The 17263-nt window shown below is 42.2% G+C and overlaps 1 protein-coding gene across 1 annotated transcript in view; it reads right to left on the bottom strand.

Moving 5' to 3' along the window:
• Positions 1 to 17263, bottom strand: part of itga9 (integrin, alpha 9) — a 46557-nt gene that overhangs the window by 4276 nt on the left and 25018 nt on the right. The window contains exons 16-27 of the mRNA XM_008322263.3: positions 12245 to 12397; positions 11236 to 11312; positions 10411 to 10558; positions 6982 to 7068; positions 6655 to 6734; positions 6153 to 6236; positions 5085 to 5193; positions 4843 to 4950; positions 3552 to 3677; positions 3242 to 3361; positions 3060 to 3155; positions 187 to 306 (exon numbers count right to left, since the gene is read on the bottom strand). Of these exons, the coding sequence (XP_008320485.1) occupies positions 187 to 306; positions 3060 to 3155; positions 3242 to 3361; positions 3552 to 3677; positions 4843 to 4950; positions 5085 to 5193; positions 6153 to 6236; positions 6655 to 6734; positions 6982 to 7068; positions 10411 to 10558; positions 11236 to 11312; positions 12245 to 12397 (1308 nt within the window). The remainder of the gene's footprint in view (positions 1 to 186; positions 307 to 3059; positions 3156 to 3241; positions 3362 to 3551; positions 3678 to 4842; positions 4951 to 5084; positions 5194 to 6152; positions 6237 to 6654; positions 6735 to 6981; positions 7069 to 10410; positions 10559 to 11235; positions 11313 to 12244; positions 12398 to 17263) is intronic.

Raw genomic sequence — 17263 nt, 5'->3', positions numbered from 1 at the left:
TTAAAGCCCCTGTCTCTCCCTTGCGCCCCCCCCCCTCCCCCAGGTTGTCTGTGTACTATAGAATATCGTGCTGACGTCTCGTCCCAGTTGATAATAAATCCTACATCTTTACAGAAAAACAAGACATTTCTGCATGTTGTGTTTGATGACAGAGACAGACCAGCCTGTGTCCATGTGTGACCTTACCTTCCATAGTAGCACAGCTAACAGCAGAAAGATGAGGATTCCCACCAGCAGACTGATGGCAATGATCCAGCCCACGACGTAACCTCTGGGCTCCTGACTGTGCAGAGCCTCGAACACCAGCTGAAACACAGCAGAACTTCAGTCAGTGAGGCAGTGAGTCCAGCACAATACGACACACAACACCAACGCACACACGCTACGTCATGTGCTACTCATGATGCAACACAGTGCAATGAAAACAACAACCGAAACACATCATGTTTTGTTGCAGTTAGGTGTTGTCTCCGGCTCGTGACCAGTGATCCAGAGGAGCTGTGACCATGACCATGACAGAGCTGGAAGAGTCAAATTTAATTCAGAGAAATGCAACACAGTGAAGAGCTGAAATCAAATGACCTCACTTCCAGTCAGGATAAATTAAAAAATACTTTTTTAAAGCCCAGGTTTACAAAACATCAAGGCTCTTCAGCCATACTAATGCTGCCTTTGGTGTGACAAGAGGAGACGGAGAAGAACAGAACCCAAAGAACACCACCTTCATGTTGGAAAGTGGAATGGTTTGATGCATCTGGAACAGAGAACCTTGAGAAGAAATCTGTCACAGACAGCAGTGTTATTAAGTCTAGGACTTTGAATGACCTGAAGATGCTTTGAAATGGTGAGAAACTTTGTCCACAGAGCCATGAGTTAATGCTACTGACCGACACAAAGCCTCATCCGTTTAATTCTCTCTTCAAAGTCGTCCTAAATGAATATGTCTGGAAATGCAGTGATGAACATTCCTCTCACTGTAATAACGACACGAAGCCCGTCACACGTTCCTACGCTTAATTTTTAAATTCACTTCTCAATCAAATGCTCGTCAGCATGTGCTTTCTTTAGCGCTCGTCTTAGTAACACCTCAGCCGCCGCTTCACCTCGCTGTAAAATAACACACTGCTGCAGCCAAATAAGAATCTTTATCGTTACAGTAAATTAAACATCATCCACTCCTCTGTCCACAGATGTCTGAGATCATTTCCTGAGGCTCAGACTATCAGACGAGGTCTGATGGTTATCTCTAACAACTGCTAGGTTCCACAATAAATAACAGCTAATGCTCTTTCCCATGATGACTTGGAGTTAACACTGACCTGCTGGTTATCCATCACATATTTCAAATTCAACTCACTACATGGTGTGATGGTAAACTATGAAGGAGTACGGTGTCATCCAGGGAAATGTATCTTTTCTAAACATGATTAGAAAAAACTGAAAAAAAGATTGAAAATTGAGATTTATGACAAAATACAGATGTACCAGCTCAGTTGACTCATTGACCTCACAGTTTGAACTGTGTTTGTAGCTCCTCCCGCTGAAGGGCTTCATGCTGCTTTTATTATCATTCAAAGGTCTTGAATACTATACCTCAGGCATGCCCAAACTATTCCTCAAAGGGGCCGTGTGGCTACAGGTTTTTGTTCCAACCAACCAAGAGCACATAGTTTGACCAATCAGCTGTCTAAAGACGGAGACCAGTTGATTAAACCTGTCAACTCAGGTGTGCTACTGCTTGGTTGGAACAAAAACCTGCAGCCACAGCACCCCTGCTCTACCTGGACAGATCTGCACTGAACTCTCATTTTTGTCAACTATCACATAACACAAATTATCTGAGCAGAAGTTAAAATCATTGCATAAGATGACTTGTCAGTCAAACCAGTATCGTACTTTGACACACTCTAGTGTGACTCTTGTTACCGCACACAGTGGTGGACACTTCCTGAAGACACTGAGCCACTCCGCTGCTTCACAGTGCTGTGCTGCATGGGCTTTGAACACAAATGTGGCATGAGACGCCAACTGCGAGCCAAGACAAAACCAGGCGGACAAGTGAAGATTAATCTTTCTGTTGCATAGTTTCCCACATTAACACCACCCCCCCCCCCCCCCCCCCTCAGCTCTGGAATCTAACTGTTGTTATGCGAGCCAAAGGGACTGAAAGAAAACTCTGACGGTCGTTGCCCTTTTTTGACTCTGTATTTCCCAATTTCATCAACAAAATCAGTTATTGCTCGGAAGATGAACCTGAATCGAACGTTTGTTTACTTTGACTCTGTGACACTATGTTTGTCTTGTGCACCGAAATGAAATGGAAACTCTCGGAGTCTGTTTACATGTGACATACATTGAATTTTTTTGTTCTTCATAAGAAACAAATAGTTTTGCATAAATCGGTGCTTTCTTCAACGAGTGGAAAACAGGATGTAAGAAGGTAACTGTGTTTACTAAGCCCTATCTGCACACATGCCAGGAGCTCAGGGTCAGATGGGTTGCAGACTGGTCACCACCCTAATCACTTAACAGATCCCCGCTGTGAGCATCCTGCACTCTCTGTTTAATCATCACATATGATCTAGGGGGGCATTCAATCACTCAGTGGGCAGCAGTGGGGGCAGGGTGTGTCCTTGAGCACAGCTGAGGACCCAGTGAACGGCCAATAGAAGTGCAGGCCATACATTACATTACAGCCTCAGTTCACAGCTGCTGCCTGGACTCATATCCTTTATAAATGACCAAAATGGACACATCTGAGTCCAGGAATGTCTGAGCACACCACAGTGACTGTATGTTTAAATATAAATACAGGACAGTTTTATATTCGTATTGATAAAGTGGCACAACATAAATGTTAGATGCTTGTGGAAATGTCTCACTCTTTATTTAGCCATTACATTATCATGCAGCAGACCAATAAGGATCTGCTGATGCAGGAAATACACTGCATTCCCTCATGTACTTTTCCGCCTCTCCTGACTTGTTGATATTATCGGTTTAATTGTACATTTTTAAGTGAGGGTTTCTTTGCTGTAATTAAAACATTTTTTACTCACAGTAATGTCCTCTGGGAGGCCATTTGGCACCTCCACTGCCTTGTCATTTACGTGCACGCTGCCCCTTGTCACAAACTGGATGACTGAGGAACTATCCTGTGAATTAGGACAATGCACAGTATTTGAATTATATGTCACAATAGTCAGAAACTGAACATTTGAGGCGTTGACAGGTGTCTCACCCTCTTTAGGATTTCAGTGTTGAGCAGGAGTTTTATATCGATGCTTAAAGCTTCATCTTTCAGCTGTGGGCCCAGGCTGCAGGAGATTGTCATACAGGCTCTCCCAGGCCGGTCGCAGTCCTGATAAAACAGACACATGTGAAGATGAAGAAGAACGGGAAGGGAGTCAGAGGGGGAGGAAGAATGTGGGAGAGGAAAGGATGTGTGATAAACAGATGTTGTACTGTTAGAAAAAAGGAGGAATTCCACCGGGGCCAACTGTTGGTGACCCCTGTAGTGTCAAAGAGCAATGAGTGGGCCGAGTTCTTACCAAGACTTTTCGTCCTGATTTGGTGAAGAAGGCAAATATGGAGTGGAAGATACTCTCTCTGTCCTGGGGAATAGTGCACGGTGTGGGGTTCTTGTGAGGCGTGCAGTTTCCTCGTCCATCAACCACCTGGAACATGAACAAGTTGTGTTGGTTGTGAGATAAAACTCAGAATCCAACAACAACAACAAAACTGTGGACACAAATAGTCACCAGAACATGAGCGCTCCCACAATTGTTATGAGTCTGCAGGGGTCACAGGAACTCCTGCTTCCAGTCAGATTTCCCATATGGGGTGATTAAGAGGTGTCCGCTTTACTGCCCTCCCCCCAGGGAACACTTCCCCTCTCCCCTCTGGTGAGCCTGACCTAAAGCTTCACAGATGGAAGTCTTGACCAGCTTTCCTCATTGTCCGCACTGCTGCCACCCATCATGCACCAGCATGAAGTATTGCACTCCACCATGTCCTGCCGTCTGCTGCAGTTGTTTTTGTGAATAGTCAAATATAACATTGACTTACGCTCGACGAAATCCCTGACACGGGCAGATTTTTCACAGTGAATAATGAAGCAGAAAACCCACCCACAACATATGGAGCCACTGACAGGACCCTGTATATCATGTCCGAACAATTGGAGGCTTGTATTGGATGTAAGAATATCTGGCTATAAAATAAGAGTGTACGACTGTCCAGTGTGGCACAGACTTGAAGCAGCGTTAACTTTGTTTATGATGTGTGGCCCGAGGCTGGGATGGTATGGGCAGTAGCCAGCTCCGCAGGTGTCCTATTCCCTTTTCGTGCAAGCTGTCTGATCCCCTGAAAGTGATTCCAGATGGGCGCTAGGAGGGTGGGATACAGTCGACGCTGTCTGCCCATTCACAGTAAATACAATTAACAGCTTGAGCTCTCCGAGGATCTACCTATATGAAGGGGCGCGACGCAAGGGTTAAGAAAACATTGAGACCCAGAGGGAGTATTACGTGTCTTTATCTAAATGCAAAATGTTGTGAAACAAAATGGTCAGCCCGGCTTCAGTAGCAGCATCAACACTTTCACGTAGGTTTTCACCGGACTAGCGATGCCTCAGACAAAGCAAATTGTCCAGGCCAGAGTTTCACAGCTTTCTTTACTTTGAAGGGATTCTCTGAACTGCAGCTGTGCCATGAAGAGAGGCAACGGAGCAGTAACTGACTGGAGAAACGAAATAAAACAAGGCTGCCTGCAGATGAGTCGAGTAATAAATAAAGACTGGGGCCGGACGTTTGACAAAGATAGACTGCTGTTGGCATCCACCTGTGTTTCAATGATGTGGAACATGTCAGCGCCGTTGCCAGCCAGGCGGTTGGGTATCCTGATATCCACTGTGGATCCAGGCAGCCTGCTGGGACCCTTGTTTATGGCCTGGAACCACATCACACAGAGAAAGGGAAAGGCAAAGAGAAGTGAATATACTGCGTCTGCGTGTCTGCGAGAGTTGAGGCATAAGAAACTTTAGAATTTCAAAATCCTGCGTATGCATTTTGTGACAGCAGTACCTGGAAGGTGAGATTCAGGGGCTGGAAGTTACATTCCATGTCCTCGAGTTGGACAAAACGTGAGGCATCAATGGAATTTCCATACACAAAGGACGTCGGTGTCACCACGCTGCAGAGGAGGGGAAGCCACATGGTGCATTAGCATTAGCATTAAAAATAAATATTTATTTGAATGTAGACTAAGAGTCTTTATCCTCAGTAAGACCATTGGCCTGTTTGTTCTGTGGTGTCAATTAATCTGTAGGGCAATGTCTGCCTGTGTTCTCTTTTTTCCTTGATTTTTTTTTTTGTGACAGTGAAACGTTTTAGAAAAGCAAAAAACTACTCAGTACTAGTATCGTAACTCAGTCCTTTTACATATAATGGAAAAAGTGATGGTTTGTTTCAGTTTACAAGATAAGACCGAATGTTTTAGGTCAGAAAATGTTTAAAATAATATATTTTTAGGGACATAATACAATTAGAATCTTGAGGAAGTACAGTGTTCTAATGAGGGTAATTCATGTTTTGTTACATCATTATTGAAGGTGTAAAAGCACAAACACACCACTAGGTGCTCAGCATCATCTTCAACCAGCAGGGGGAGTATCACTTTGACATGTCCTGGTAGGATTAGGCCCTGCACACACTCCTCCAGTCTCCTCATAAAACCAATTACTTTTGATACCACTGCACCACTCCGTCACTGATTTGTTTGTAAACCTTTTTTGCATATTCTATCTACAACAATATCGCTCCATAGCTTCGTACAAATCTATGGCCATAGTTGTGTTGTGCGCTGCACAGCACAGTTTTCTCTGGGAGGAGACACGGGTCAGATGGCTGTGCTTGTTGTAAACCAGCCTTATCAGATGTCAGAGCCAGGATTTGAGCTGTTTTACATCTCTCTCTGTCTCTCTTTCTCCCTCTCTGTCTCTCTCTCCTGTCTCTGTGAAGATTAAAGTGCCCAAGAGATAAGGCTTTTCAAGTTGACGTGCTCCATCCTGACCAAAACACTCCCTCACTTCCCCAGAGCCAACAGACAGACAAGGAGTTCAAGTCTCCACTGCACCACATTCTTCTTCTTACCCAGTAATGGTTGTGTCAGTCTCATGAACCAGAGGGATGGACAGATCCAAAGTGTTGTCAGAGAGAGTGTGTTCAGGATTGGCACTACAAAAAAAGAGACAAATTAGTCTTCCTTTCTGTAAACGATATCTGGAAGAAGTCATTTTTATTTAAGTGGGGTCAGATTCAATGTCGTAAAAATAGCAGTATAACAAGGGCCAGCTGCTAATCTTACCTAAAATAGGCCTATAATAATGAAACATGTCCACTCTGTTATCTCATCATGTCTTAGCACAAATAAAAATAACAAATACTTATGTATTACATGAATATTATAAGATACAGATATCTTTATACACATAAAAAAGATTAAAAAATGAAAGTGATGATGCCTGTTTTGGCCAAAGTTATTCTACAAACATCTCATTCATTTCAATAGCATATATATCATTGGTGAGGCAAAAACAAATTCATTAAATTACAACACAAACGTACAAGGTATACCCCAAAATGTGATAATTACCTTTTTGCTTGCACTAAGAACTGTAGAGTGTCATTTTCCCCAGACAGACGAGTGGTGTCAAAAATGACTGCAAAATGATACTGAAAAAGGAAAAAAACAAACCAGTAAGTGACTGCAGTATCACCAACTCTAACACCATCAACTATTTTTTATATTTTATTATGAATTCATTCTACAGATAACTTATTTGCTTTAGTAAAAATGTGCTTTTGTAAACATTATAAAAGCTTAGAAAAGAGTCATGGCTGTTTCTCTGCAAACCGTTCAGTTTAGTCTAAGAGAAAGAACTCTTTCTTTGTAAAGCTTTCTCTCGTGGAGCTGCAGTACCTTAGTCTGAGCTCTCATGAAGGGAAATCCCACACTGCATTTTAGGAAGTCCAACTCCACAAGTTCACAGGAAATACCCTTGTCTTCCTGCAAGAAAACAGATAGACATGAGAGAATGAGTGAATGATAGAGACAGACAGACTGGAGACAGAGCAGGTGACACCCAGGGAGACAGAGGACAACAAGAGGAAGGACGGACATGACAAGACGCAGACTAAGACAGGGGACTATCAGTTCTGATAACTGACAAGTGACCATTGTTCTTTGGATGGACATAAATATTTAAATATTATTCACAGGATTTTTCTTAGTTAAAAAAAACTATATTTAGAGAAGTTTTAATTACTACACACATCCACATAAGGCTTGGATTTTGACAATGGATGTTTTTGACAAAGCAGATTAACTGATGATTTAACTTGCCTTTTGTGATTCACTGCACAGTTTAAACTCCCAAAAAGAAAACAGAGCAATTATAGATGGATATTTGTTGTACACAATCTGTAGTTCCAAATTTAGATGGAGGAAGAACGTATGAACATTGATGGCACACACGTCTCAGCGGGTGGGTAATTGGCCGGCCTCCAGGCTGTGTGTTTGGAAGCCTGTCTAAACAATATGGAGCTTCTCCGGCTGCACTGTGTAAACACTCAGGCCTTGACCCTATGACGAGTAAGGATTCTTTTGGCCAGAGTCCACCGAGAGTCTGTCAGTTGGGCTCGTGTGCGCTGGGGTCGGGGGTAATAAAAGAGGGCAGATATGTTACGCCATTGTTGGAAAAAAAAGAGGAAGGGTAAAAAAGAGAAAGAGAGTGAGACAGAAAAGTGCTTCTGGAAGATGTAACACGGACTTACAGTTAGCCATACATTGTTAGCAGTGGAGTCTGGGTTTAAAAAAACCACCCTCAAAACAAATGGATGAAAAATGGTGTGAAGGTTCTCTGTTGACATACAGTATGTAAAGGTCCATCAACATGGTTGTTCCAGTTTCTCAGCGTCTGTCCAGGGTGTGGCTGTGCCCCAGTCTTCATTAAATGACCCTAAATAAGCAGAGATGCCCTTCACATGGGAACTAGCCACTGTATCTGTGGTGCTGATGGCAGCTCTCAAATGGAATTTCCTCTATTTCCTGTATTTCTCTGCGCTGCTGTGCAAACACCGCCTGTCCCACAGGACTGGACTGGATTAGGGAAGTCACTCTGTTTACCCATCACCCACCTGGCAACCCTCGAGAGCCTGAGCAGAGCAATGGGACACAGTGTGTGGATTGTGTTGAAGCTCCACATTACAGTGTGTTTGTTCAGCACTTCTTCACTTTTCTTTATCTTCTTTCGGTACTTTCAGATTTTTTTAAAAACAACATCTGCTCTTGTAAAGTATGATCCTGTTTAGAAGAAAAATGACTACAAAGCACAGTGACAGACCATAATTTTAGGTAAACTGTGTGATATTCAGCTAGCATTCAGAACATGTGATATAAACATCAGATATGACCTGACTATTGACCATTTACTCCAATCCACTCACTTAAGCTTGCAACACTTCCGTCTGGGCCAAATAAATGCCAGTGGCCAACAGTCGAATACTTTAGTTGAGTACATACATGTACACCAAGTCTTTCAATATTGTAATTCAGTGGGTTTTTTAAACAAAACATCGTAATTCAGTGCCTAATCTGGGAATTTTAGAACATCCACACCCACAGTAGGATACAAGAAGTGAAAACTTCTATTTATAAATTTATTGCGCAAACCACTGAACAAAGACTGCAAACAAGTGAGTACTTTTAACAACTGGTTCATTTTATGCTTGAAAGTTTACACTGTAAACCAACTGTAGTCCCTGAAAATAACAGCAAGAGAGCTGAGCTGGAGAATATTTTCCCGTGAAGGGGAGGAGGATTTTTATCCACTGCCAGAAACGCACAATGATACAAACATCTGACAGGGCTCCGACCTTATAATAACAGACTACTCCACTGGTTCAGAGATAAAAAATGAAAACACAGAAGCCGGTGGAAACTAATTCACCTCCACAGCTCCCTGACAGGCTTGTGTTGCAAGAACAACAGCAGGATAACACACACCCCACGCCTGAATATGAGGGCAGTACAAGTCCACACTTAGCTCACTGGTGAAAAAGCCACTTGGGAGTGAAGCGAGTGAACACTCACTTTCATATCATATTCTCAAACTTCTCAAACAGATTACAGAAACGTCTCATTGAGAGTTCAGTAAAACATCTGCTGTGGCGGCGGCGCTGTCGTCTCTGCACTTACTGTCACCTACATGACAAAGAGAACAACTGTGGCTGCTGGCAAGCTGAAACTTTACATCAGTCAGGTGAATTTCATTTGCTATGAAACTAAAACCTGAGTGCTGTTATTCTAATATTTTTTCCAGAACATATATTCTATATAAATTAAATTTGTTGAATTGAATCATGTCCTGTACACGGCTTCTGTGGACAAAGGTCCATGAAGGGGAAAGTTTCTTTTTGATGGATGTCGTCCGCTGCAGCATTTGAAAGTATCTCACAGCAGATGGTTGAATGTGCCTGCTGCTCTCAGCTGCAACTGCTGTCCTTTCTGTGCAACAATTGAGTGAACAGACATGAGCTGAGGCAGAGGTGGACACTGTGAAATCCATCCACATACGGAGAGATCACTAGGAAAATCCATTAGGTTTAATGTGGGATTGGCAGGGGGCTGATATGTCTTTAGCAGAATCACGGAGCGTCTGTCAGAGGTCAGGGAACGCTGCGAGAAGGTTTGATCCTCGTCTAGTCAATGGTCGGTCATGACTTATGTTCACATGGAAACCAAAATACTTTTACCTTTTATAAAGACTGCCATAGCGGTCCATTCCAACACAATGGTGTCATGGTGAAGACCTATAGTACCTAAAGAGCCTAAAACCTGAAGAGTTCCTTTCTAACTCAAATACTTATCAGAACTACTGTAGTTATACATATAACTAGAGTGGAGTTGCTGTGAAGCTTACAGGTGTGCAGTACTGCACATTAGGAGTAATACCACATATACATTATGTAGTGTATACAGTGCACAAATCTGCTGAGACTGCTCATAGTTTTTTGACATGTGTCTGGTTTGAGTAAGTCGGGGAAGTATGTGACAGGTCAAACAGAGGAGCTGAGGCAGGACAGCTGCTGCTGCTGCTGCTGCTGCTGCTGCTCTTCCTCCTACATCTACAGAAAAGTCTGAACTCGGATGCAGACCTACATGTTTTCCTGTGGTATGCCTAACTGCTTAGGCCGCGCCCCTGACATACAGTCATTTTTTTTTTGTTGAGAAAATGTATATTTCACCACAGAAATAATTACACCCACTGACACAGATGATTCAGATGGAAGAAATAAACATTAGCTGCAAATAAAATAAACAGCAGAATCTTCGAGAGATTCAACAAACCTTCTGCCAAAAGTTGATGTAGAAAACCTCTGTGGAGAAGTTGAAGTAGATGTTGGTGTCGTAGGCGTCGTCCCCACTGTTGGAGATGGTCAGGTTCAGAGAGACGTTTCTAATTCCCCCCAGGGCCAAATGGTGCCGGCTGTACAACCTGATGGGAACATGAAATAAATAACCTGTGTCAGATAATAAATAAACAGCTGTAAGATGTTATTGAGGAAGGATAAGAGGAAGCAAAAAAGTTTTATTTACTACAAAATGTTAGTAAACAGACAGAGTGTCAAGTAGGGGTTCACAAGAGGTTTTGGATTTAAAGATGGAATACAGAAGATCAGATTTCAGGGACCAAAAATAAAACGTAACATGTTAAAAACATTTCTTATAAGTGCAAATATTTTATCATCTATTGAATGATTGGAATTTGTGAGTAAAATATAGTAGTAGGGAAAAATGTGTAAGGAGAGAATGTGATAAGATGTTAGATTTTATAGCCAACCTAGCTTTTACTGTGGTGGGAAAAAAAAAGTATGGGAAGTCCACAGTATTTAGAGTTTGCACAATGGATACGAGATCTAAAATAAGACAGCTGGTAACCATGACAGATGTAAACCTTCAGTACGTGTACACGGAGTACAAGATGCATAACAAAAAAGTAAGGGAACACCCTGACTACGGAAAAACATATGGATATCCTCCAAGCATGTGTCATGGTTCCACCATCCACACCCACATGGGCCATGACGTCAGCTTACAAGAAAAGGCAAAGACAGAAAATTAATCTAAACTGTGAAGCTGAAGTTTTCTTCCTTTTTTTTCTTTTTTTTTTACCCAGAAAGCAACAGCTTGCCATGGAGCCTCAGGTCTGCAGCGCAGTCGTCTGACAGGCAGTTCTTCTCAAACCAAGTCTGCGAAGGAAAGTACAGCAAAGTACACAGTTCATATGACCTCACACTGTCCAAACACTGACCACATCTTTAGACTAGGGGGCAGTGTTGTGTTGTTGATGCAGCTGAAGCCATCCAGCAGGTTTTTTATGGAGGAGGATGTAAAATCTTTACTTTGATCTGCTCTTGAATCAGTCAGTGAGTGTGGTCTTTGGTTTTAGACCTAAATCCTGAAGGGAAACTTAAGTCAAGCGTTCAATGAGTGTCATATAAATGACTTCTGAAGGTGCTGAAAGATGCAAAAAAAAAAAAAAGTTTTCAAGAAGTGCAGACTGTGGGGAAACATGTGGGGCAGGTTAGAGGTGGTCGCAATGAAAATAAATGAACAGGTCTTTTTTGGATTCCACTCAAGAAAAGCTAACACATACAATAATAGGTTGGTGACCTAAACCACATCATTATGAGCTGAATTTCAGCTATTTCCTTCACTCCCTCTGTGGTTCGTATATCAGGTGTGGGCAGAAATTCACATACAGTCAAGTCAGCTGAAGATAAGATCTGTATTCTGAGGCTTTTATCAGTACATTAATTTAAGGAAAATACATTAAATCCTCCTCATACAGGAGGAGGAATATAAAGTATTGAGGAGTGATGCATGTGAGATGATCCAGCAGAGCGAGTCAGTCTTAAACCACCCAACCTTCTCTTCATGTTCTGTCCCAACAGGTCAGCTACACTTTCTCAGGACACTGTAATTTTCTGGAACAATCCTTCAGTCTTTGAGAAATAATAATAATAATAATAATAATAATAATAAAGAATACACTAAAGAGTGTAGAGCCTCTGTTACAGTTTGGGGCTAGATTTGTTTTAGAAAGCTAGTCTAGGTCAATTTGGAAAAACCTCCAACAGATGTATTTTATACATAAACAAAACAGCGTTCCTTCTTTTACCTCATTCCTTTCTGCAATCTTGTTTCCTTTCCTCCATCGCAGCACTGGAGTGAGCGAGGGCAGGCCATTCTCCTGGTGTCCGTCCACCACATGCTTCCCCAGGCTGTACGTCACTTCGAAGGTGATGGCAGCGAACACGTCCTTTACGTCTTTCTGCAGAGACCACAGAATATAAGGAGGGAATTTACGAGAATCTGTCCCACCATAGATGTGACATTGGATAAATCTACATTTATACCCAACAAGAACTAACTTGTAACAGCTTTGGTGGTTATTGAAATTTCCAAGTGACGCCTGGCGTAACTATAGACAGCGGTGTGGATTATCTGACAATCATAAAGTCTGGTTATTATCATACGACCGCGATGCTAGTCTAACCAAAGATCCACATGGTTGATGGTAGATGTGGGTTCACACCAAACCACAAAACCATCTAAATTGGTCCCAAATGGATGGGTGACACAAATGTCTCATCAGCTACTATTTATTTGATTTTGTTGAAAGAAAGACTAATAGGGCCACCACTGAAAGTCCTCAGTGAAATGAAATTGAGGAGGAGAAACCCGGTTGGCACTGCCTCTGAGGACCGTCCTCCTTCCTTTGGCAGCTCTATCTGAGACCACAGAAGAAGTGTTTGATTTGGCATCTGGTTTGGAAATTGTGATGGAATTCCTTATCATCATTAGATGACAGAACCAACATTAATGCATGAGAAAAGCTGATACAGTAACTATCAGGCCTACACACCCTATTAGGAGGTTTTCCCAACTTGAATGAAATGGATAACTTCCTCTTTGCTGCAGAAAATAAACGGAAATCTTTCAAATTCAGAAAAAAAAGCTGACTTACTAAATTGGGATGTGGTTGAGTACAGGATTAAATAGACTTGTTTAAACTATTGTTACGCTGACTAACCTCAAATAAAGTCCAGCTGTTTCTACGTAGCTGGATTTTTTTTGCTTTTAACTGAGTTGTATTTTATGGGAAAATCCAACCAATGGGATTTATAGTTGAGCAGTATCTACCATCAGAAAGTTGCCAAACGTTTTCCAGGGCTTTAAAAATACTTTTGAACTGAGTGAAGACGGTTTACACACAATGGAAGAATATATGGCAGAGCAGTGACATTACTGGGAACTGAAGGCTCTTCTGAATTGGGGAAAAAGAAAAGAAAAAAGGCTGCAAAAAGGACAACAACAGTTATAAGAATTTTTGGAATGTGCTGTTTGTGCATGTGACAGTAATCCCTGCTGTTCTCATATATCTGGACAATGGCCATGGTTTGTAAACCAGTTGCCTTTTCCTAAAAAAAGAAGCCATCCAAGCTTCAGCAGACATGACAAAAACTTAAATCAAGTCGACCGAAACCATTTCTGATAAGGCCAGGTTTGGTCCTTGAGGTCATAAATCTGAAAGGTGTTTCTACCACGAGACCAACTGCACACCACCAAAACTGCTGCACTTTTACTATAGGCCATGGCAATGACATCATCATGCCTTGGGGCAGTTTTTTCTACAGGGTTAACTGGAGATGGATTTAAGGGGACAAATTAGGGTTTAGAAGACTGGAGTACCCAGAGAAAACTCCTGCACACCCTCTATATATCAACGAGGACGAGGATATACAAAGTCCATCCAGACAGACCAGAGATCTAAATAGGGAACAAGTGATCTCGAAGCAGAAAATGTATCTCTTCTATTTGTCACAGATCTTCAAAGACTGTTAAAGGAATCTAAGTTTAGCATTTGTGCACAAAACCCACAGCAAAAGCACCAAACAGACACACTGTTTGTTCTAGTGATGTATGAACACGAACTGGACCAAATCCACCAGATAAACAAAGAGACAGGCTGTGGTTTCTAGTGGCCACTCGTCCCTTTGTTTCCTTCCTCTTTGTCTTTTATCGCAGTCATTTTCAGACATCCTATTTCCTCAGACAGGGACGGTCCGGGCTTTGAACACTCCAGCAGTGGACAGTCCACCCGACTCATCAGCAGTGAGTTACAGCAGGAAGCAGTGACTGTTAGTTCAGGATGTGAGTGGACAAAAAAAAAAAAAAAAAAACCCAGAAGATTTGGGGCTCCTTTGGGAAACAGTGCTACACACAGATAAAACAGAGTCAGCCGATAACATCAGTGATGGTTTAGTGATTTTTCCAAACCATTAATCATGTGTATTTTTAATCTATTATTTATACTTTATACTGTATTATTTGATGTACTGTGCTGTCAAATGTTCAAATGTCAACCGACCAATGTAAATAGGTCGATCAGGCCTGAGCTGCTTTTTCAGACCAGCAGGGCTTTAACTTTTGGCAAAGCACTGCTGATGTTAACATCGGATTGTTCACATTATCACCATGACATCAACAGTGTTCTGACACTAAGCAGACATCAGCAGTTGCCAACGTCTGGTTTTTGCCTCACTACAGGCTCTTAACAGTGAACTCAAACAGCTACAGTATGAAGGTAAATGTGTCAGTAAGCAGCGCAACATAAGTGCTGCCGTATACAGGAGTGTGTGCCAGAGTTTTCTTTATACTGTTTTGATTACACAAGTGATATTCTTCTTCTAAACAATTCTCAAAGTATTGTTTCCAGTGAAGAGTTCCATCTACATCTAATGGCTGGTTTAGAGAGAGAGAAACGATTCAGATGTACACAGTACAGATCAGGGGTGTCCAAACTATTTTGGCTCTGGAGCTATTGAAATGACCAGACTGAAGTGATCTACACTGAATATACAAACATAATATATATTTATTCATTAAACTGAACATAATTTATATACACCTTAGATAATGGGGTATGGAATAAATACATGTACCACATATATATATACTGTACATACATACATATATAGAGTATATGTATATATTGGTATGCTCTATATATCAACGAGGACAGGTCAAATGGACCACGACACAGTTGTAAAAACGTTGACCTCCCGTCCGTCCCCAGAGTGCCGTCCATGAACAACAGAGGTGCTGTTGTTCCACCGGTCTGTCAAATCAGCTGGAAGGTAACATGACACAGTGCGGCAGCCACTGCTGCACAATCGTCCGAGTACAACGTGAAGCAGTGGCAAAGTCCTAAGTCTCAGCAGTCATTAAAGCAGAATGTTTGAAATGGCCCCTGTCCTCTGGCCTCTGCCTGAACTGGCCCCCTGGGAATTCACTGCCTGGCTCTGCAGCTCCAAACTCCCAGCACTTATCTCACATTTTCACAGACCCTGGGAGAACCAGAGGGCACTGTGACTCGAGCGACACAGGATGATTTCCTTCATGAAGTTCAGGCAGTAGATTTTTTTTGAACTACCTGGAGGGTTCCCAACATTCATGGAACATTTTAACCAGAGAGTGTTTAGGAACAGACTGCAGCCTGTGGTTTTATTATCCCTGATCAATGCTGCCAATGGCTCCACCTGCATTCACGCCCCAGCCCACGATCATTTACTCTCTCCTGCCTCTGCTTTTAATTCACTTATTTATGGCACTGGGGAATTTCTGAGCTCCGGCCGAGAGGGATACTCAGCAGTGTTAACTGCCTGCTACCTAAAAGTTTATGGAAACAAACCCAACAACTGTGCTTCACATGTTCACAGGAGAGAAGTTGTGACTTACAGTAAAGGCCACAGGAGGGCGTGTCCCCGTCTGATCTGGCATCAGAACTTTGAGATATAAAAGACGATTGAAATACAAAAGAAGAAAAACACTGCATTTACAAAAAAAAGTGAAACGATTTAACAAAAACTCTATTTTAACATAGATTTCAGGGAAGATTTGTAATAAATTAAATATAAATTACCTCTTAAAATGAGCTCTAAGATTGCACTGCTCTATACAATACTGTACTGTACTGTACTGTATTACCTTATACCTCACATTACTGTACAGTATCTCCCAGCTGTGGGAGGCAGCTGCTTTCTTGCATCTCTCTCCATATTTTGCGCTATAATGGGATGTAAATTTACTGTTCACCTTTCAGCAGTTGGGTTTCTTAATGACACACTTGATACAGGCGCTTCCTCCCACAATGCATATTCATATTCCTAACTCACAGGACAGGACAGCCTGCCGATTTGCATATTTCCATTGAAAACAACTGGGATCTGAACCTCCACCTTGAGGACTCACTCTCTGAGGAACAAACTGTCTTCCCGTTCACTGTCTCTGTGTTTATCCACACACCCACTCAGGAGCCATTTATTTAGCACAACTCCTCTCCTCCTTACCCCCTCGGCCAAATGTATGACTTTTTCCTCCACTAGAAAACTCACACGTTTTTACAAAAAGACAAAGACAGCTGTGGTTTCAATAAATCTCACCAAGCTGAGCATATTTTATGGATTTCACCTTGGTCTGTAGTGCTGTTCATGAGCGAGAGCTCGGAGCCTCACATGATAATCTGATCATGGAAATGGCAACGCACCAAGTTGCCCCTTCATGCTCAAAGAAACAGCCCCACCGTGGTGGGTAAGATGAGGATGACGTCAGCCTCTAAAAAGGCTCTGATCCTCAGTTTAAACCACTCGTGCTTGACTGAAATGCTCTTGAGATCCTCTCTCAGCCAAGTCGTTCTCTCACAGGCACACGGCCTAAGCCTTGGTCTTGGGGAGCCTTTATTAACTTGTGAGAGGAACGTGCACACAGCACTCCTTTTTAGGACAATGGACGTCTTGACTCGCAGGTCAAGGCCATTTCATTTAAGGTCTGAACGCTGGGAATTCTTAACTGGAAAAAGTTCTCCAGTTAACAGACAAATGGATTTTTTCTGTCAAATCTTCGGGTCGTGAGTGTGTGTAGTAAGACAAAGGGGGAGTGAGAGGTTTGAAGGGCGGCATTTATAGTAATTTTGGCGGCAAACATCAGACACCTCATCCTTGTAAAAAAACAAGTAGTAAGACAAATAGTGACATTTTTAGTACGTAACTCTCTGCTACATTGCCTGTGTGTCAAACTCTGGCAGCTGCTCAGCTCTGAACAGATTAACAGATGTTGGGACGCCTTCAGTGACAGT

Source organism: Cynoglossus semilaevis, chromosome 12, assembly GCF_000523025.1.
Source record: "Cynoglossus semilaevis isolate Cse_v1.0 chromosome 12, Cse_v1.0, whole genome shotgun sequence".
Lineage (NCBI taxonomy): Eukaryota > Metazoa > Chordata > Actinopteri > Pleuronectiformes > Cynoglossidae > Cynoglossus > Cynoglossus semilaevis.
Note: the sequence above shows the minus strand (reverse complement) of the source record. Positions and strands in the feature narration are given on the sequence as shown.